The sequence below is a fragment of the Aphelocoma coerulescens genome, chromosome 31, assembly GCF_041296385.1.
Source record: "Aphelocoma coerulescens isolate FSJ_1873_10779 chromosome 31, UR_Acoe_1.0, whole genome shotgun sequence".
NCBI classification, from domain to species: Eukaryota; Metazoa; Chordata; class Aves; order Passeriformes; family Corvidae; genus Aphelocoma; species Aphelocoma coerulescens.
Window position 1 is genome coordinate 2174295 of NC_091044.1, and position 19447 is coordinate 2193741.

At 62.6% G+C, this 19447-nt stretch overlaps 4 protein-coding genes across 6 annotated transcripts; 3 read left to right on the forward strand and 1 right to left on the reverse strand.

Moving 5' to 3' along the window:
- The first annotated feature begins 411 nt into the window (after positions 1-411).
- SYVN1 (synoviolin 1) lies at positions 412-7715 on the forward strand. 2 transcript variants are annotated; one of them, XM_068998209.1, is made up of 16 exons: positions 412-472; positions 1112-1252; positions 1543-1635; positions 1873-2025; positions 2277-2325; positions 2754-2857; positions 2949-3075; positions 3352-3451; positions 3533-3598; positions 3990-4106; positions 4192-4343; positions 4609-4746; positions 5126-5236; positions 5309-5495; positions 5591-5706; positions 6008-7715. In XM_068998209.1, the coding sequence occupies exons 2-16, from the start codon at positions 1121-1123 to the stop codon at positions 6130-6132; spliced, it is 1770 nt and encodes a 589-aa protein (XP_068854310.1). In that variant the 5' UTR covers positions 412-472; positions 1112-1120; the 3' UTR covers positions 6133-7715. The 2 variants fall into 2 exon arrangements, with proteins under 2 accessions (XP_068854310.1, XP_068854312.1); XM_068998211.1 differs by lacking the exon at positions 5126-5236.
- Positions 7716-8765: 1050 nt separating this feature from the next.
- Positions 8766-15084, forward strand: LOC138100330 (pre-mRNA-processing factor 39-like; the record flags this gene model as incomplete). Its single annotated transcript, XM_068998142.1, has 13 exons — positions 8766-8951; positions 10323-10448; positions 10862-10980; positions 11309-11476; positions 11854-12046; positions 12233-12340; positions 12513-12677; positions 12939-13065; positions 13491-13759; positions 14046-14230; positions 14308-14382; positions 14705-14816; positions 14893-15084. Coding segments are annotated over 13 exons (1899 nt in total), but the record flags the coding sequence as incomplete, so codon positions are not given.
- A 437-nt stretch (positions 15085-15521) lies between these two features.
- On the reverse strand, positions 15522-16982 carry MRPL49 (mitochondrial ribosomal protein L49). 2 transcript variants are annotated; one of them, XM_068998224.1, is made up of 4 exons: positions 16864-16975; positions 16292-16430; positions 15830-15951; positions 15522-15758 (listed from the first exon to the last, which is right to left on the reverse strand). In XM_068998224.1, the coding sequence occupies exons 1-4, from the start codon at positions 16927-16929 to the stop codon at positions 15612-15614; spliced, it is 474 nt and encodes a 157-aa protein (XP_068854325.1). In that variant the 5' UTR covers positions 16930-16975; the 3' UTR covers positions 15522-15611. The 2 variants fall into 2 exon arrangements, with proteins under 2 accessions (XP_068854325.1, XP_068854326.1); XM_068998225.1 differs by lacking the exon at positions 16292-16430 and having other exon boundaries at positions 16864-16982.
- On the forward strand, positions 16969-18676 carry FAU (FAU ubiquitin like and ribosomal protein S30 fusion). The gene is made up of 5 exons (XM_068998226.1): positions 16969-17058; positions 17952-18034; positions 18121-18265; positions 18352-18407; positions 18516-18676. The coding sequence occupies exons 2-5, from the start codon at positions 17960-17962 to the stop codon at positions 18639-18641; spliced, it is 402 nt and encodes a 133-aa protein (XP_068854327.1). The 5' UTR covers positions 16969-17058; positions 17952-17959; the 3' UTR covers positions 18642-18676.
- Positions 18677-19447: the final 771 nt, after the last annotated feature.

A 19447-nucleotide genomic window follows, 5' to 3' on the forward strand; every position in this document is an offset into this window, starting at 1 on the left:
GGGCCTCCCCGGGGAGCTGAGGGGGTCGCGCCCGCCCCGCCCCGCCCTTAGCAACAGCCGCCCGCCGAGCGGCGTCGCGCGGGGGTTTTTCTGATTGGCCGAGCCCCGCCGGGCCTGGCCAATGAGCGCGAGCCACGGGACCCTCGGCGTCCCCGCCCACCCCAGCGCCGGCTGCGGGGCCGCTCGGACCGTACCAAGTGCGGGCGTGCAGGGGGGGGAGCCCAGCGGTGCGGGGGGGCCGTGGCCCCCCGCACTCCCCGTGCGAGGGGAGGCGAGGGCGGACCCTCAGCGTCTCTGTGGGGAGGAACTTTTTGGGGGGCGAGGCGCGGGGGAGCAGGCAGGGAGTGAACGCCCCCGGTCTCCCCCCGGGCAGCGGGTGGTGCGGTCCGAGCGGAAGTGAGGTGTCGCGCGCCGAGGCGGTTCCGGTGTGGGAGCGGCCCGGGCGGGGGGGGCTGAGGCGGGGTCGGGCCCGGTGAGTCCCGGAGGGGCCGGGGGCGACACCGGGGCTTGGGGCGTGGGGAGGGGACCGGGGACGCGTCGGGAGGGGCCGGAGGCAAAGGGGGACTCGGGGAGACCGGAGGGAGCGGTGACAGTTTGGGTTCCTGGTGGAGGGGGGGACGCGGATGTGGGGGGATGGGGGAATGCAGGGGCTTGGGGGGGACCGGGAGGGTTTGGGGACATGGGGGGCACAGAGGGGACCGGGAGGGTTCCGGGGAGCGCTGGTGACAAGGAGGGGACGCGGCAGCCGGGGCCACCAAAATGTGGGACAGGAGCCAGCGCCGCCACGGGGACCGAAAGCTCCATATGGAAAATCCCGTTTTTATTGCTCCCAGGAATCGCTGATGAGCTAAAAGGGCACTTCTTAGAGGTTACTGTCAAGCCCCAAATCCCCCTGAAATCCGGGGGCTGTTGGATCCCTGTTTTTCGGGTGAAACGAGGATTGCTTTTTGGGTTAAATCCCTGCTTTTGGTGGGTTCCGGGCCGAGGCCGTGCTGTGCACGGCGCTGGTGGTGGCAGGAGCCTGATCCCGGCTTTTGGGCTGAAGTGAGGGTTGCTATTGAGGCTAAAGTCCTGCTTTTGAGGCTGAAGCCCTGCTCTTGGTGGGTTCCAGGCCGAGGCCATGCTGTGCACGGCGCTGGTGATGGCCGGGAGCCTGGCGCTCACCACGGCCGTGGTGGCCCATGCCTACTACCTGAAGCACCAGTTCTACCCCACCGTGGTGTACCTCACCAAATCCAGCCCCAGCATGGCCGTGAGTGCTGATTAATTCATTAATTAACCGCAGTTAGCTCAGGGAGGGGGCGAGGGTGTCTCACTTCTGCTTTTGGGGACGCAAACGGCCACGGCGGGGGCTGAGCTGCTCCCCAAAAACCCTGGTGGTTCCTGGGGAGAGGGCGTGGGGCAGCACCGGGACCCCCAAACGGGGCTGGTTCCACCCCCTGCATCCCCTCCGCGCCCCGGAATGTGAATTTCGGGTGCCAGATCCCCCCTGGTTGTCCCCAAAACGCCTTCTGGGGGCTCCTTCGGCGTCCCCCCCCGCAGGTTCTGTACATCCAGGCCTTTGTGCTGGTGTTCCTGCTGGGCAAGTTCATGGGGAAGGTGTTCTTCGGGCAGCTGCGCGCGGCCGAGATGGAGGTGAGCGCCGGGAGCGCGGCACGGGGCCGGCCCGGGGGGCTCGGGGGGAGTCTGGACCCCAGAAGCTCTTTGGGGCCGGTTTGGGGGGCGGGATTTTGGACCCCAAGAGATCTTTGGTGCCAATTTTGAATCCCCTGAGTCTTTGGGCTCCGTTTTGGGGGGGTTCCACACCCCAGGACACCTTGGGCCCCACATTGGGGTCCAGCCTGGGGGGCTCCCCCTAAATCTGTCCCTCAGCACCTCCTGGAGCGCTCGTGGTACGCGGTGACCGAGACGTGCCTGGCCTTCACCGTGTTCAGGGACGACTTCAGCCCGCGCTTCGTCGCCCTCTTCACCCTCCTGCTCTTCCTCAAGTGCTTCCATTGGCTGGCCGAGGACCGCGTGGATTTTGTGAGTGTTGGGAGTGGGAAAATGACCCAGAAACAACCCAAAACCAACCCAAAACCCGCCTGAAACCAACCCAAAACCCGCCTGAAACCAACCCAATACCAGCCTGAAACCAACTCAAAACCAGCCCAAACCCAACTCAAAACCAGGCCAAAAGTAGCCAAAAACCAACGCAAAACCTCCCCAAAAATAACCTAAAACCAGCCCAAACCCCATTTTTTATGGAAAAACTCGGCTTTGCTCCCTCCCCACAGATGGAGAGGAGCCCCAACATCTCCTGGCTCTTCCACTTCCGAATTGTCTGTGAGTGTTCTGGTGGCTGCTCGCGTCATTCGGGCACCTCATTTGCATAATTTTGGGGAAGAACCCGGGGCAGCCAAGGGTGGTGGGGCCTGATAACCCTTATCAGCGCCAACTCATTAACGAGGGAGGGCTGCGGGGGGGTTAATGAGCTCCAGGGAGGAAAAACACAGCGCTGGATCCACGGCAGAATCAGGATGGAGTCGCAAAAACGGGATTTAGGGGTGTATAAACCATTTTATGAAGGGATTTTGGGGGGTGGGAGGGTATGAGGTGTAGCTGGAAGGAGAAGGACTCGTTAATTAAGCCCTTCATTAGCGCTGGAGCGTAGCCCCCCCCCCCAAAGCTGCTCCCCGAGGGTGGGACCCGTTCATTCTTTGGGCTCTCCCCCCTCGTTAGCCCCCCTCTCATCATCCCCCCCTTCTTCCCAGCCCTGATGTTCCTGCTGGGAATCCTGGACTTCCTCTTCGTCAGCCACGCCTACCACAGCATCCTGACCCGCGGCGCCTCCGTGCAGCTCGTCTTCGGCTTCGAGGTGGGCGCGGCGTCCCCGTGGGGGTCCCCAGGGCCCCTCCGGGGGCGTTCCCGGGGCCGGGGTGTCCCAGCCGGAGCTTTCCCGCCCCCAGTACGCCATCCTGATGACCATGGTGCTGACCATCTTCATCAAGTACGTGCTGCACTCCATCGACCTGCAGAACGAGAACCCCTGGGACAACAAGGCCGTGTTCATGCTCTACACCGAGCTCTTCACCGGTACCGCGGCTGCCCCCGCCCGCTCGGGGGCCGGGGGGTCCTGCTGTGGGGGGGGGGGGCTTGGGAAGCTCAATTAGCGTCCCTTAACGAAGAGCTGAGCTGTTGGTGGGGCTCGGCTGGGCTCGGTCAGTCAGCCAAGACTTGGCGTCGTGGTGGTGGTCAACTGGTCACCTCAGCCGAGCTGTGGTTGTCCCAAAAATGGAGCAGGTGACCTTGGGGGTCCCATCCCGTCACCCAGGCTGACCCCGACGCTCCCCGATGTCCCCCCTCCCCCAGGCCTGATCAAGGTGCTGCTCTACATGGCCTTCATGACCATCATGATCAAGGTGCACACGTTCCCGCTCTTCGCCATCCGCCCCATGTACCTGGCCATGAGGTGAGTCCCCCTCGGCCCGGGGACCTTCCCAGGCGTGATCCCGATCCCAGTCCCGACCCCGCTCCCCCTGCTCCGTTCCAGGCAGTTCAAGAAGGCGGTGACCGACGCCATCATGTCCCGCCGGGCCATCCGCAACATGAACACGCTGTGAGTGCCCACCCTGCGTCCACCCCGTCCCAAAGCCCCGAACCTCGGCAAAACCCCACAGGCTTTGGGTGAGGAGAAGGTGGAGCCGGCAGCAGGATGAGCCAAAAGTCCCATTGCCTGCCTAAATCCCACTGGGTTGGCACTGGGATGGAACTGGGGGCTCCAGATCAGCCAGTCCTGGCTACCACTGGGTAACTGGGAGCACTGGGAGGGTTTGGCACCTTCGGTAATTTAACCCAAAACCTGTTGAACTGAGGCGAGGTCGGTTCTGAGCTGCTGCCGGCACAACCCAAAGTCCCTTTTCCCCTTAAACCGCCCCGAACCAGGGGATTTTTGGGAAAAGCCGGGGGTTTTCCCGGCATTCCCAGACCCGCCCCTGCTCCCGGCTCAGGTATCCCGACGCCACCCCCGAGGAGCTGCAGGCCATGGACAACGTGTGCATCATCTGCCGCGAGGAGATGGTGACGGGCGCCAAGCGCCTGCCCTGCAACCACATCTTCCACACCAGGTGCTGCCCCTGGGGAATCCCGGGGCTCCCGGGGCTGCCGGGGCCGCCGCGGCCCTGAGGGGGTCACGGTGCTGTCCCTCCGCAGCTGCCTGCGCTCGTGGTTCCAGCGGCAGCAGACGTGCCCCACGTGCCGCATGGACGTGCTCCGGGCCTCGCTCCCGGCACAGCCGCCCCCGGAGGCGCCGGAGCCGGCGCCGGCCCCGGCACAGACCCCGCAGGGGCCGCAGCCCCCCAACTGTGAGTGGCCAGTGCTGGACAAAGGGATGTGGAGGGAGAGGCCCTGTGGGTGGCCTGGGGAATTCCTGTGGGGGGGTTTCCACCTGAGATGCTCCAGTGCTGGAGTTTCTACCTGTGATGTTCCAGTGGTGGAATTCCCACCTGTGACGTGCCCCGGTTCCCTTTCCCGGTCGCCACCAGACCGGGATCGGGCGCGTTCCCGCTGCGGGTGACGATGGAAATTCGGCTGTTCCTGGCTCTCACCTGCTCCCTTCTCCCCCTGCAGTTCCCCAGGGAATCCTCCCTCCCTTCCCGCCGGGAATGTTCCCGTTCTGGCCGCCCGTGGGGCCCTTCCCGCCCGTCCCTGGTGTCCAGGCCCCGGCTGGCACCGACGGCTCGGCCACAACAGCCGGTGCTGCTCCAGGTGAGTCCCACCCCAAATCCCCCCTAACCCATCCCTGCCCCTTTCCCCACCCCAAATCCCCCCTAACCCATCCCTGTCCCTTTCCCCACCCCAAATCCCCCCTAACCCATCCCTGTCCCTTTCCCCACCCCAAATCCCCCCTAACCCATCCCTGCCCCTTTCCCCACCCCAAATCCCCCCTAACCCATCCCTGCCCCTTTCCCCACCCCAAATCCCCCCTAACCCATCCCTGCCCCTTTCCCCACCCCAAATCCCCCCTAACCCATCCCTGCCCCTTTCCCCACCCCAAATCCCCCCTAACCCATCCCTGCCCCTTTTCCCACCCCAAATCCCCCCTAACCCGTCCCCTTCCCCCCCCTCACCCCTGTGTCCCCCCCAGCCGCCCGTCCCGGTGACGCCAGCACGGGATCGGAGCCGGGAGCCGCCGGGGCCGTGCCGGGGCTGCCGCTGCCGCCGCCCTGGGTGGGGCTGCCGTGGCCGCCGCTCTTCGGTAGGACCGGGAACGGGGATTTGGGGGGGATCCCGGCCCGGAGCCCCCCCGATCCTGAGCCCGTGCCCGCAGGGATGCCGCCCATGCCGGTGCCGCCGGCCGGCTTTGCCGGGCTGACGGAGGAGGAGCTGCGCGCCATGGAGGGCCACGAGCGGCAGCACCTGGAGGCGCGGCTGCAGTGCCTGCACAACATCCACACGCTGCTGGACGCCGCCATGCTCCAGATCAACCAGTACCTCACCGTGCTGGCCGCCATCGGGTAACCGGGAGGGGACCGCGAGGCGCCGGCAGCGCCAGCCCCCAGCCTTCCCAAAGTCGCCGGAATTTGGGATGACTCTTGGATCTGCCCCCCAGGACCCCCCGAGCCGCCGCCCCCCGCCCGACCCCCGCCCGTGATTCCCACCCGGAGGAGCCCCCGGCGCCGGGACCCTCGGGAGCCCCCGGACCCTCGGGAGCCGCCGCTGCCACCGGTGCGTGAGGAGCCCCCCCGCTCCAAACTGGGTTAAACTGGTGTAAAGTGGTTCTGAACTGGGTTAGACTGGGTTAAACTGGTTCTGAACTGGGTTAGACTGGGTTAAACTGGTGTAAAGTGGTTCTGAACTGGGTTAGACTGGGTTAAACTGGTTCTGAACTGGGTTAGACTGGTGTAAACTGGTGTAAACTGGTTCTGAACTGGGTTAAACTGGGTTAAACTGGTGTAAACTGGCTCTGAACTGGGTTAAACTGGTGCAAACTGGTTCTGAACTGGGTTAAAGTGGTGTCTCCTCGCAGACCCGGCCCCAGCGGGCGCTGAGGACGAGGAGGACGCGGCCGAAGGCTCCGAGCCCCGGGAGGGCCCCGACACGGCCGAGCTGCGCCGGCGCCGCCTGCAGAAGCTGGGGACCCCCCCCCACTGACCCGGGACCCCCCAGCCGCCTCTCCCTCCACCAAAATTCCCGGCTGGAAGCGAATCCGAGTCCCGGCTGCACCCTTTGGTGACCCCAGAACAGCCCCAGCCCCTTTTCCCCAGGCCTTGACCCCTTCCCCCCCCCGTTTTCCCTCCCTTTTCCCCTTTTTTTCCCGTTTTTCCTCCCTTTTCCCCTTTTTTTCCCGTTTCCCACATTTTTTTCCCACTTCCCCAAGTTTCTCAGTGATTCTTCTCCATTTCTTCCCTGTTTCCTTCCCACTTCCCCTCCTTGCTTCCCTTATTTCCCCAGTTTTCCCCTTTCCACTCATTTTCTCACCCATTCCCTGCCAGTTCTCCCCATTTCCTCACAGTTTCCCCCATTTTTTCCCTATTTCCTCCCTTTTCCCTCTTTCCTCTATTTCTCCCCTTTCTCCTCCCCCATTTTTCCCAATTTTTCCCTCTTTTCCCCCAATTCTCCCTCTCCACTGAGCCAGGATCGGGTCCCTGTTGTCCCCTGAGTTTTGGGGTGGCCCCACGCCCCCCAAATTCACCCCTTTGGTGGGGTTTGACCTCCGACCCTGCCCAGCCCAGGGAATTTGGGAAACCCTCCCCTGGAATATCGGGGACTCCCCCCGTGGGAGCTTTGGGGCTGCCCCAAGGATTTTGGGACCCCCGGATGGGATTTTGGGACCCCCACCCCCCGATTTGGGTCCTGCCCATGGGAATTTTGGGGTCCCCCCTGGAATTTTGGGGCCCCCCCCATGGGAATTTTGCCCCCCTCTCTTCCCCCCTCGTTACCAAACGAGCTCATTAACAGTATTAGCCCCTCCCCCCACTGCGGACACCCCCAGATCCGACCCACCCCCCCCATCCCCAAACTGGTTTTTACTGGTTTGCCGCAGCCGGGATTGCAATTTTTTTTTGCTCAGTTTTGCTCCTTTCCAGGCAGTTTTTGGCTCAAATCCCACCCCAGAACCGCCCGGTTTTGGCCATTCCGCCGCGATTCCGGGGCGGCCGCGCCCCCAGTGCCTCTTGGAACCCCAAATTCTCAGGGAAAAAACCACAAACCCGCGGTCGGAATCGACGGAAAACGGCGGCTTTTGCACCAAAACGGTGGGGGTAGGGGGAGGAGCCAATGGTGGCGGAGTTTTGGGGCAAAAAGGAGCCAAAAATGGGATTTTTGGGTTTGAGGCGGATTTTCTTTTTCTTTCCTTTAATTTTTTTGGTAGTTTTGGCCCCAGCTTGAGTGGATTAATGAGGAATTTGGCAATAACGAAGTGGTGCCGCTTTGGGGAGTTGATTTTTAACCCTTTTGTGTTGGTATTTTACCCATTTTGAGCCAAAATCATAGCTTTTCGTGGCCGGGTCTGTTTTGAGTTTTTTGGGTGGATTCCTCAAAATTTCCTCAATTGGGGTGAAGCCACGAGGAGGGGGAGGGGAGGGACCATTCCAGCGGCCGGCCCGGGGGCGCTGGACCCCAAAATCGCTCCTTTTCACCCCAAACCGGTGGCGGAATTATTTAATTTGTAAATAATGTACAAATTTTTAACAGCTCCGATGTAAATACGGCAATAAAGGTTGCAGTAAAGCTCGGCTCCTCCCGCCCGCCAGGGGGCGCGCGGTCCCGCCCGCGTCTCTATGGTTCTTTTCCCTCAAAGTTTCCATGTGTGATCACCCCCCCCCCCCCCCCCCCCCGTTTTTACTGGTTTATTCTGGTTTCCCATCCCCTGAAGTCTCCGTGGTTGTTCCGGAATCCCCTGTACTGGTTTTTACTGGTTTGTACTGGTGTCCCACGCACCGAAGTCTCTACGGTTGGTGCGAAGCCGCCTGTACTGGTTTATACCGGTGTGTTCCCCATCGGCCGCTCTGGCCTCTCCTTCCCCTCTCTATGGTTGCACTGGCGGCACCGGGAGCCGCTCTGGCCGCCGGTCCCGTCTCCATGGTTCTCCCGCCGCCGTTACCCCGCTGGGGCGGCCGCGCTGCGGGTCCTCCCGTCCGCCAGGCGGCGCCGCCGCCCCGCCGGCTGCTCTGTCTCGTCACATCCGGGTCCCGCGCGGCGCGATGGCGGCGGAGGCGCCCGAGGAGGGGCCGGGCGGCCCCGGCGGGACCGGGGGGGCGATGGATGGGGACGGGGACGGCGGTGAGAGCCCGGGAGCGGGCGGGGGGTGAGGTAGTGGGGGGGTCTGAGGGGCTCGGGCGTGAGGAGGGGGCTGAGGGGCCGTGATTGGGGCGAGATCTGAGGGGGCTTGGAGGGGTCTGAGGGAATTTGAGGGAATTTGGGGGGGTCTGAGGTAATGGGGGCGCCTGAGGGGACTTGGGGTGAGGCGGGGGGCGAGATCTCAGGAGATTTGAGGGGCCTGGGGAGATTTGGGGTGAGGAAGGGGCTGAGGGGGGGCGAGATCTTAGGGGGTTTTGGGCTCTGAGGGGATTTTGGGGTGCCTGAGGGGGCTGCGGGGGGCAGGTGGCACTTGGGGGGCGGGGATGATTTGGGGGGCAGAGCTGTGTTCCACTCAGCCCCCCCATTAACTGTGCCCCCCCCCCCCGTTTCTCTTTGCTCCCATCCCCCCCCCAGCCCCCTCGGCAGAGCCCCCCCCTCCCGCCCCCCCCGAGCCGGAGCCCGGCGCCGCCGCCCCTCCCCCCGCCCCTCCGAGCCTCAACGGGGCCCCCCCGGAGCCGCAGGAGCCCCCCCGGGACCCCCCCGCCGAGCCCCCGCAGGAGGAGCCGCCGCCCCCGTTCCCCCCCGAGTTCGAGCGGCTCTGGGGGGCGGCCCAGGGCAACCCCCACGACTTCGGCGCCTGGACCGAGCTGCTGGGCTACGTCGAGCAGGAGGTGACCCCCTGTCTGCCCCCGCACGGGACCCCAGACCCATTAATGAACCCCCAGAGCCATTAATGAACCCCCAGACCCACTGATGAACCCCCAGAGCCATTAATGAACCCCCAGACCCACTGATGAACCCCCAGAGCCATTGATGAACCCCCAGACCCACTGATGAACCCCCAGACCCATTAATGAACCCCCAGACCCATTAATAAACCCCCAGACCCATTGATGAACCCCCAGAGCCACTGGTGAACCCCCAGAGCCATTAATGAATGCCCAGACTCATTAATGAACCCCCAGACCCACTGATGAACCCCCAGAGCCATTAATTATTCCCCAGAGCCATTAATGAACCCCCAGACCCACTGATGAACCCCCAGACCCATTAATGAACCCCCAGACCCATTAATGAATACCCAGAGCCATTGATAAACCCCCAGAGCCATTAATGAACCCCCAGAGCCAAAAAGTGCCCACCCAAACCCATCAGTGGTCCCCCCCCAGACCCCAACACAGCCCTTCAGACCCGTTAGTGATGGCCCGGAGCCCCCAGACCCGTTAATGGCCTGATTAATAACCCCAGAGCCATTAATGAGATCCTCTGAGCCCTCAGACTCATTAACACCCCTTCAGACCCATTAACAGCCCCCATTAAGTCTCAATTAGTGACCCCAGACCCATTAAACCATAATTAATAACTCATAATTACCAACCACCAATCCCCAGCCCCATTAAAACCCGAAATGAGCCTTAATTAAAACTCCGTGTAGAAATCCCAATTTTCCGTGTAGAAATCCCGATTTTCCGTGTAGAAATCCCGATTTTCTGTGTAGAAATCCCGATTTTCCATATAAAAATCCCGATTTTCCGTATAGAAATCCCGATTTTCCGTATAGAAATCCCGATTTTCCATGTAAAAATCCCAATTTTCAGTGTAGAAATCCCGATTTTCCATGTAAAAATCCTGATTTTCTGTGTAAAAATCCCAATTTTATGTGTAAAAATCCCGATTTTCCGTGTAGAAATCCCGATTTTCCGTGTAAAAATCCTGATTTTCTGTGTAAAAATCCCAATTTTCTGTGTAAAAATCCCGATTTTCTGTGTAAAAATCCCAATTTTCCCTATAAAACTCCCAATTTTCCATGTAGAAATCCCAATTTTCCGTGTAGAAATCCCAATTTTCCATGTAAAAATCCCGATTTTCCCTGCAAAAATCCCGATTTTCCCTATAAAACCCCCGATTTTCCCTATAAAACCCCCGATTTTCCCTGTGAGAACCCCCGGCCCCGCCCTTTCCCCTTCCCGTCCCCCCCGGCGCTCGAGCCCCCAGCCCCGGCTCTGACTGTGGCTCTCCCGCTGCGGCCGGGCCGTGCCCAGAACCTGCTGGGAGCCGCGCGCCGGGCGTTCGACGCCTTCTTCCTGCACTACCCCTACTGCTACGGCTACTGGAAGAAGTACGCGGACATGGAGCGGCGCCTGGGCAGCGCCCGGCGCGCCGAGGAGGTGGGCACGGCACGAGCCCCGCCTTTCCCTTCCTTCCTGGGCTTGGGAGGGCAAAATCCCCTTTTTCCCCCTGGTTTTGGGGGCAGAAATCCCCCGTTTCCCCCCTTTTTTGGGAGGTTTCAGCAGGGGAAAACCCCTGCTTTTCCCCAGTTTTGGGGGAGAAAATCCATGCTTTTTTCGCCATTTTGGGCAGGGGGCGGGAAGGAATCCCTCTTCTTTCCAGGGTTTGGGAGTGGAAAATTCCCTTTTTTCCCTGGTTTTCCGGGAAAAAATTCCCCCTTTTCTTTTTTGGAGGCAGAAAATTTTCTTTTTTCCCTGGGTTTGGCAGGGAAACTCCAGGAGCCCCCAGGTGACCCCCAGGAGCCCCCAGGTGACCCCCAGGTGTTTCCAGCTGACCCCCGGTGTCCCCACAGGTGCTGGAGCGGGGTCTCCAGTCCATCCCGCTGAGCATGGATTTGTGGATCCACTACATCTCCTTCCTGCAGTCCACGCTGGACCCGGCGCTGCCCGAGACTGCCCAGCGCATCCGCGGGTGAGTCCGGCCCTTCCCAGGATGTGTCCGGCTCTTCCTGGGCATGTCTGACCCTTCCCAGGATGTGTCCGGCCCTTTCCGGGCGTGTCCGGCCCTCCCTGGGCATGTCCAGCCCTCCCCAGGACATGTCTGGCCCTTCCCGTGCACGTCCAGCCCTTCCCGGGCGTGTCCGGCCCTTCCCAGGACGTGTCCAGCCTTTCCTGGGACATGTCCGGCCCTTCCCAGGATGTGTCCAGCCCTTCCTGGGCGTGTCCGGCCCTTCCCGGGCGTGTCCGGCCCTTCCCGGGTGTGTCCCCCCGGCCCCGCTGACCGCCCGCTGTCCCCCCAGCGCGTTCGAGGCGGCCGTGGCGGCGGCCGGGATGGATTTCCGCTCGGACAAGCTCTGGGAATCGTACGTGGAGTGGGAGCGGGAGCGCGGCGACCTCCGCGCCGTCACCGCCATCTACGACCGCCTGCTGTCCATGCCCACCCAGCTCTACAGCCACCACTGGGAGAAGTACGGGAAAACGCCGGGAATGCACCGGGAAGACCCCGGGAAAACCTCGGGAATTGCCAGGGGAAAGCCTGGGAAAACACGGGGTTCCCCAGGAAACACTCGGGGTTCGTGGGATTCCCCCAGAAAACCTGGAATTTCCCTGGAAAACCTCGGGATTCCCCCAGAAAGCCTCGGGATTCCACCCCGGAATCCCTGGGATTCCATCAGGAAGTCCTTGGGATTCCTGGGATTTCCCCTAGAAGAAGTTCCTAAACCCGGGTGGCGAACGCCTGAATTTCCACGGGAAATCCCTAAATCCAGGCGGGAAGTCCCTATAAATTTGGGCGGGAAGTGCCCAAATCCCCGCAGTAAATCCCTGAATCCCTGTGGAATTCCAGGTTCAAGGAGCACGTGCTGCAGAACCCCCCCCGGGCCATCCTGTCCCCCGAGGAGCTGCTCTGGGTGCGCTCCAAGCTCGGCTCCGACCCCGCGGCTCCGAAGGCGCCGCAGCCGCAGCCGGAGGGGCCGGAGGCGCCCCCGGGGGAGGATCCCCCCCCCGGCCTGGCCGGGAAGGGCCCGCCCGAGGCTCAGGTACCCCCGGAATGTTCCCAAAAAACGGGAATTCCGCTTTTCCCCACAGCTTATGGGGGGCTGAAACCTCCGTTAACTGGGCTGATGCGTTGATTGATTTCTTTAATTCGTTTATTGGCACTGAATTGTCGGTCTGGCAGCGCTAATTTTGTTCGTTAATTTAACCCCGGGCCCCGCCATTCCCAGGAGGATCTGGACCAGGAGAAGATCCGGGAGCTCGTGATCTCCATGAGGCAGCAAATCTACGCCCAGAACGAGGCCGAAGTCAGCAAGCGCTGGAATTTCGAGGACGGGGTGGGTGGAACGGGATGGGATCCCCCTGGAATCGCCTTTGGAATGCCCCCTGAGCCCCCTCAGGATCCCCCCCTTAGTCCCCCACCCCCCCCCAGGAATCCCTTTTGGACTCTACCTTGGGATCCCCCGTAAAATCCCCCCGGAACGCCCCCAATTCCCTGGAATCCCGCAGATCAAGCGGCCGTACTTCCACGTGAAGCCGCTGGAGCGGGCGCAGCTGCGGAACTGGCGCGAGTACCTGGACTTCGAGGTGGCCGCGGGGTCCCACGAGCGCAGCATCGTCCTGTTCGAGCGCTGCCTCATCGCCTGCGCCCTCTACGAGGAGTTCTGGGTCAAGGTGGGGCCGTTCCCGGCAAAAATTCCCCTTTCCCCCCCCCAAAAAATCCCCCCCCCCAAATCCCCGCTTTTCGACAAACGACGCCCGTTTTCCCCCAAAATTCCCTTTTCTCCCCATTTTCCCTTCCCCTTTTCCTCACCCTTCTCTATGTTCTTCCTTCCCTTTTCCTTCTCCTTTCCCCCATCCTTTCCCCCCCATTATTCCCGTTTTCCCCCCCGTTTTCCCCCATTTTTCACCCTTTTTCCCCCGTTTTTCCCGCAGTACACGCGCTACCTGGAGTCCCGCACGGTGCCGGGCGCCCGCAGCGTTTTCCAGAGGGCCTGCGGCTTCCACCTGCCCCGCAAACCCAACATCCACCTGCTCTGGGCCGCCTTCGAGGAGAAGCAAGGTCAGGGAGCCCCAAAAGCCCGGGGGAGCCCCCAAAATCCGGGAATGGCCCCGGAACTGCCCCTTCTCGGGGGCTGGTTTGGGGCCGGGACTGGGGACTCCGAGGTGGGGATGGGGCTCAAAGGTCACCCCGAGTGATCCAGGGACCCCCAAAATCAACGTGGGGATCCCAGTAACTCCTCTGTGGGACCCTCCAACTGCTCCAAGGACCCCAATAACCCCCTTTCTTCGCTTTTTTCCCCGTTTTCCCCAATCCTAGGGAATGCTGAAGGGGCCTGGCTCATCCTGCGCCGCTTCGAGGCGGCGGTGCCGGGCCCGGGGACCCCGATAACGCCCCTGTGGGACCCCGTAACTGCCGTGGGGATCCCAATAACCGCATTTTCCCCCGTTTTTTTCCCTTCCTCTCCCGTTTTTCCCCATTCCCAGGGAACGTGGAGGAGGCCCGGCGCATCCTGCGCTGCTTCGAGGCGGCGGTGCCGGGGCTGGCCATGGTGCGGCTGCGCCGGGTGAGCCTGGAGCGCCGGCACGGCCGCGTGGCCGAGGCCGAGGCGCTGCTGCTCGAGGCCATGAGGGCCAACGAGGGGCTGCCCCTGGGCTCCTTCTACGCCGTCAAACTGGCCCGGCAGGTGTGCAAGGTGCAGAAGAACCTGGGCAAGGCCCGGAAGGTGCTCGTGGAGGCGCTGGAGAAGGACCCGGTGAGCGGGAGAAGGGTCCCGGGGAGTTCTGGGATCGGAGTCGGGAGGGGAAAAGTGGGAATTTGGTGCCCTCGAGCACCTCTCAAATCCCCTTTGGGCGCCCCAACACCACCCTAGGATCCCTTAAACTCCCCTGGGTACCCTTTGGGTGCCCCCAACCCCCACTGCTGCCCCAAACTCCCCCCGGGGCCCCCCAAGGTGCCCAAATCCCCCCTCTAGAACCCCCCCAACACCCCCTGGACACCCCAAACCCCCCCCAACACCCACCTGTGCCCGGCTGGGGCAGGACAACGCCCGGCTCCACGCCAACCTGCTGGAGATGGAGTTCGGGGCGGACGTGGGGCAGAACGAGGGCAACACCATGAGCTGCTTCGAGCGCGCCCTGCGCAGCCCCCTGCCCGACGAGGCCAAGCTCGTCTTCTCCCAGCGCCGCGTCGAGTTCCTCGAGGACTTCGGCTCCAGCATCCACAGGTTCGGGGGAGAAAACGCCCTGGGGGGACCCCGAAAAGGGTCTGGGGGCTCCCCCCTGAGCGCTGCCCCCTCCCCAGCCTGCTCAAGGCCTACGATGAGCACCAGAAGATCCTGAAGGCGCACGCGGCCCGGAAACGGGCGCCCGAGAACGGGTGAGACCCCCGGGGCCCCCCCCAAAGTCAGCCCCAAAATCGGCCCCCACTTTTACCCCGGTTCTCCCTGCTTTTATCCAAATTCCCGCATTTTTAGCCTCTCGGTTCTGCCCCTTTTTGTCCCACTTTCGCCACTTTTGTATCCCAAATTCGCCTCTTTTAATTCCAACTTCGCTGCCTTTCACCTGCATTTCCACCTTTTTGCCCTCATTTCTCCCCTTCCCCCCCCCAATTTCTGTCCCCCCATTTTCCCCTCCCCATTCCCCCCTTTCCCCCCAATTCCTCTTCCTTTTCCCCCCACATTTCCCCTTTTCCCCCCCAGCTCGGAAGAACCCGACGACAAACGGCTCCGTCCCGACGACCCCTCGGGGCTCCTGGGGCCCCTCAACTTCTCGGGGGCGGACGCCAACCCCTCCTACAACTACTGGTACCAGGTGGGTGTTTTTGGGGGGGGGTTTTGGGGTCTCCAGAGGGGTCCCCTGGCTCATCCTCCCCTTTTTGTCCCCCCAGCACGGCTATGGCACCTACGGCTACCAGAGCCCCTGGGGCTACAGCCACTACTACGGGCAGAGCTGAGGGGGGGGTCTGTGCCCCCCGCCCGCCCTGATCCCCCCCCAGAACAACCCCCCTGTACAGTTTGTGGGACCCCTCCCCCAAAATTTGGGGGGGGTGGTTTGTAAATAAAGAGGCTGTGAGGAGTTACCCGAGGCATTTATTGGGGGTTTGTTCCATTTTGGGGGGGTTTGTTTCATTCTTGGGGGGCCCCCAGCAGATGCTGGGATACCCCAGGGTGGATTTCGGGCTGCCCCTTATGGATTTCAGGGTTCCCCCAGCGGTTTTGAGGTGTCTCCAACAGATTTTGAGGTGGCCACAGCGGACTCCACATGGATTTTGAGGTGCCCAGATGGATTCCAAGCTTCCCCTGTGGATTTTGAGGTGCTCCCCACAGATTTTGGGGTGCTCCAGCTGGATTTGGAGGTGCCCCCACAGATTTTGGGGTGCTCCAGCCGGATTTGGAGGTGCCTCCACAGATTTTGGGGTGCTCCAGCCGGATTTGGAGGTGCCCCAGCAGATTCCAAGCTCCCCCAATGAGTTCTGAGGTGCCCCCAACAGATTTTGCGCCGTCCAGGATCCATTTCGGGACACTCCAGGTGCATCCACAGCAGATCCCTTGCAGACTGGGGAGTCCCCCGGGCAGCTGTGGGGGGTCCCCGCAGGTTTGGGGGTCCCTAGAAGCCCCTCTCGAGCAGCCAGCGCCGCACCTCGGGCCCCCAGTGCCCCCTGAGCCGCAGCGTCCCCGTCACCTCGTTCACCTGCGCCTGCGGCTCGGGGACCCCCAGGGACCCCAGGAACGCCCTCAGGTCCCGCTCCAGCGCCTGGGGGAGGATGGGGGGGGTCAGCGGGACCCCCGGGGGGCCCCCCAAACCCCCGCGAGCCCCCCACTCACCCAGATGTCGCCGTGGATGTGGCGCAGGGCCGTGAGGCGCCGGCCCTGCCGCAGCCCCAGGTACACCGGGAGGTTGTGCAGCCGCGAGCGCCGCACGAAGTAGGGCAGCTCCGGGGGGGGCCCTGGGGGGGGACGGAGGCTGAGAGGTAATTAACAGCCCCCCCGGGGGTAATTAACAGCCCCCCGAAGGAAGTAAACTCACCCCGGGGAAATTCAACCCGATTTGGGGTAAATAAGTCCTCTTCTCTACTTGGTTTGGGGTCAGGAATTCCCCGTTGGAAGAGATTTTTGCCCCCCCCCCGGGTAATTAACTGCCCCAGGGTAATTAAGCATCCCCCCACAAAGTCATTAATGCCCTCCTTAGACTCTTCTCAGACTGAATAAGCCCCGTTAATTACTTTTGGTTTTGGGATAAATAATCCCTCCTCCCCAAACCCAAATGCCGCCCAGGGGGTCGCTGACCTTTGGGGGGGCTCCAGCCGGACGGGGTGGGGTATTTGGGGTGCGGGGGGGGGTCGGGGATGCGGGTGGGGGGCAGCAGCCGCTCCACGAACCCGAACTCGGCCGTCGACTCCTCATAGCGGGGGGGGCCCGGGGGGGTCTGTGGGGACCCCTCCCCAAAATCATCTCTGCCCTGACAGACCCCTCCCATTTCCCCCTCCCCAATTACTCCATCCCAAAGGCCCCCCCAGTCCCCCCCTCGCTCTCCCCAGCGCCTTTCTCAGGACCCTCCAAAATCCCCCCCCTCCCTGAGCCCCCTCAATCCCTTCCCCCAGACTGTTCCCAAATGCCCACTTCCTCAGGACCACCTCAATTTCCCCTCCCTGAACGCCCCCTCTCCCAATTCCCTCTCCCAAATCCCCTCACCCCCAAAGCCCCCCCTCAAATCTCCCCCTCTCCAATTCTCCCCTCATGCCCCAAATCCACCCATCACAATTCCCCCCAGACCTGCCCCGGTACCTGCACCCTCCAAGCCCCCCCTCGCAACCCCCAGAGAAGCCCCTCAAACCCCCAAAGCTGTCCCCGTGCGGTACCTGCACCCCCCTGGCCCCCCGGCCCAGCGCCCGCAGCCTCCGCCCCAGCGCCGCCAGCGCCGCCATCTTGGCTCCTCCTCCTCCTTCTTCCCGCCCTCCGCGCGCGTGACGTCATCACGCAGCACGCACCCGCGTACGCGTGACGTCAGCGCGCTCTCTCCGCGCCGCGCTTGGAGCCCTGAGGGAGCCGCTGAGGTGGGGCCGGGCCGGGGGGTCCGGGATGGGAATTTTGGGGGCTTTTGGGGGGGTCTGGGGCCTACAGGGGGTCGGGTGAAGGGCAGGGGAGGGGATGGAGAGAGTTTGGGGGGGCTCTGAGGGGGTTTGAGGTGAGCGGGGCGCTCTGCAGGCCTTGGACGGAGCTATGGGAGTATTGGGGGGTCGGGAGGGGTTCAAGGAAGGTTTGGGGGGGCTCTGAGGGGGTTGGGGGGATGCTCTGGAGGCGTTTTAGGAGGGTCTTTCGGGGGTTGGGGGGGTCTGGGGGCGGTGTGGGAGGGCCTGGGGAGATGTTTGGGGGGCTCTGAGGGGGTTCAGGCCGGAGGCCTCGGGAGGGGGTCTGGAGGGTTAATGGAGAGCTTGGGGGGGCTGCAGGAGCAGGTGGGGTGGGGTTTGGGGGTCTGGGCGGACTGTGAGGGCTTGGGGGGGGTGATAGGGGTTGTGGGGGGGCCTTTGAGGCCTTGGGGGGGTCACTGGGGGGCAGCTCTGAGGGTGGGGGGCACCCAGGGTGCTGCCAGAGGACCCCCAGTGTGTCCCCTCCCTGTCACAGCCCTTTGTCCCCACGGTCCGAGGCCAGGTGACAAAGTCCCTGTGGGAGGGAGAGGTGGCTGGAAACGCCCCCAAAACAGCCACAATCCCACCCAAAACACCCACAACCCCCTGAAAACACCCCAAAATGCGCTCCAACCCCTCCCAACACCCTCATTCTCCCCAAAACGCCTCTCGCCCCCTCAGAAATAACCCTCAAACTGCCCCCAGACCACCCAAACCGCCCCTCCCTCACCTCCTGGAGGCCCCCCTCCCCCTTCCAGGGGGTTCCCCCCTATTTTTGGGCATTGGGGACCCCCCCCAACCTCCCCAAATTTCCCCTGCAGCCTCCACCATGCAGCTCTTCATCCGTGGCCAGACCCTCCTCACCCTCGAGGTCTCTGGCTCCGAGACCCTCGCACAGATCAAGGTGAGCCCCCAAATTCGGGGTGTCCCCCTCCCCAAACCCCCTCATATTTTGGGGTGCTGACCCCCCCTCTTTGTTCCCCCCGTCAGGAGAGGGTGGCCGAGCTTTCGGGGGTCCCCCCCGAGGACCAAGTGCTGCTCCACGCCGGGACCCCCCTGGACGATGACGCCGTGCTGGGGCAGAGCCCCCTCCCCGAATTTGCCACCCTGGACCTCTCCACGCGCCTGCTGGGGGGTAATTCCGAGGGGGCCGCTAATTACTGGGGCGGTAATTAGCAAAACGAACCCCCCCCAACACCTCGATTTTCTTCTTCTCCCCAGGGAAAGTCCACGGCTCCCTCGCCCGCGCCGGCAAAGTGAGGGGCCAGACCCCCAAGGTGAGTGCTGAGGGGGCTCCCCCTGGGTTTAGGGGACCCCCACGGGTCTTGGGGACCCTCCCAGGGTTTTGGGCACCCCCTTGACCCCCAGTTTTTTGGTTTTTGCAGGTGGCCAAGCAGGAGAAGAAGAAGAAGAAGACGGGGCGGGCCAAGCGGCGCATGCAGTACAACCGGCGCTTCGTCAACGTTGTGCCCACTTTTGGCAAGAAAAAGGGCCCCAATGCCAACTCCTGAACCCCAATAAAGGAATTTGGATCCAATTCCCACAATTTCGGGGCTTTTTGAGCTTTTTTCACTGCATTTTGGGGGTTCTGTTGACCCTGTTTTGTGGGCGATTTTGAAGTGTTTAAAGGGGTTTAGGGGTGACAGTGGCCTCTAGGGGGTTAGTGCGGATTGCTGAGTAGCTGGCGGGGCGGATAATGGACTATAATTAGAGGGAGGAGCTTAGTAAGCGTTAATTTGGAGTCTGGTAATGAGAAGGAGCTGCTGAAGAATGGTTCTCTATGGGGGGTGGCGGAAAGAGCCGAGCGCAGCCGGAGATACCCGAGCGCAGCGATGGCCAGGGGCGGGGCGGAGGGAGCCGAGCCGTGTCGGAAATACCCGAATGATTCCGAGGGCGAGGGGCGGGAGGAGCCGAGCGGGGTCGGAAATATCCGAATGATTCCGAGGGCGAGGGGCGGGAGGAGCCGAGCGGGGTCGGAAATACCCCCGCCGGCAGCGCCTCCTGAGCCCCCAAAACCCCCGGGGGGAAGGAGGGACCCCCCAGTTCCCCCTGGAACGGTTCCCCCCATGCCCCAGAGCCGAGGGGTGGGGAGAAGGGGCGGGCCCAACTCGAATTGGGATATGAATATGCAAATATAGGGTTGTTTTTACGCTAATTAAGCACGTGACCCAAGAGCGCTTGCTCTGCTTAAATGAGGGGCGCGGTTATGCAAACTAGCTATATGGAAGGAAAGAAGGGCATCATGGGAGTCTTTTTCACGGGGGATTTCGGGGTTCAGGGGGATGGAATCGTTGGAATCGCGAGCGAAGGTACCAGA

What these genes read in the sequence shown, in the direction of transcription:
- FAU (XM_068998226.1), top strand. Translation starts at nt 17,960, where the DNA reads ATGCAGCTCTTCATCCGTGGCCAGACCCTCCTCACCCTCGAGGTCTCT. An exon ending in AGACCCTCGCACAGATCAAG is followed by an intron (nt 18,035 to 18,120) that starts GTGAGCCCCCAA and finishes TCCCCCCGTCAG; the next exon opens with GAGAGGGTGGCCGAGCTTTC. An exon ending in TGAGGGGCCAGACCCCCAAG is followed by an intron (nt 18,408 to 18,515) that starts GTGAGTGCTGAG and finishes TGGTTTTTGCAG; the next exon opens with GTGGCCAAGCAGGAGAAGAA.
- SYVN1 (XM_068998209.1), top strand. Translation starts at nt 1,121, where the DNA reads ATGCTGTGCACGGCGCTGGTGATGGCCGGGAGCCTGGCGCTCACCACG. An exon ending in AATCCAGCCCCAGCATGGCC is followed by an intron (nt 1,253 to 1,542) that starts GTGAGTGCTGAT and finishes CCCCCCCCGCAG; the next exon opens with GTTCTGTACATCCAGGCCTT. An exon ending in CTTCCACTTCCGAATTGTCT is followed by an intron (nt 2,326 to 2,753) that starts GTGAGTGTTCTG and finishes CCTTCTTCCCAG; the next exon opens with CCCTGATGTTCCTGCTGGGA.
- MRPL49 (XM_068998224.1), bottom strand. Translation starts at nt 16,929, where the DNA reads ATGGCGGCGCTGGCGGCGCTGGGGCGGAGGCTGCGGGCGCTGGGCCGG. An exon ending in GGGGGGCCAGGGGGGTGCAG is followed by an intron (nt 16,431 to 16,863) that starts GTACCGCACGGG and finishes GGGTCCCCACAG; the next exon opens with ACCCCCCCGGGCCCCCCCCG. An exon ending in ACATCCACGGCGACATCTGG is followed by an intron (nt 15,759 to 15,829) that starts GTGAGTGGGGGG and finishes ATCCTCCCCCAG; the next exon opens with GCGCTGGAGCGGGACCTGAG.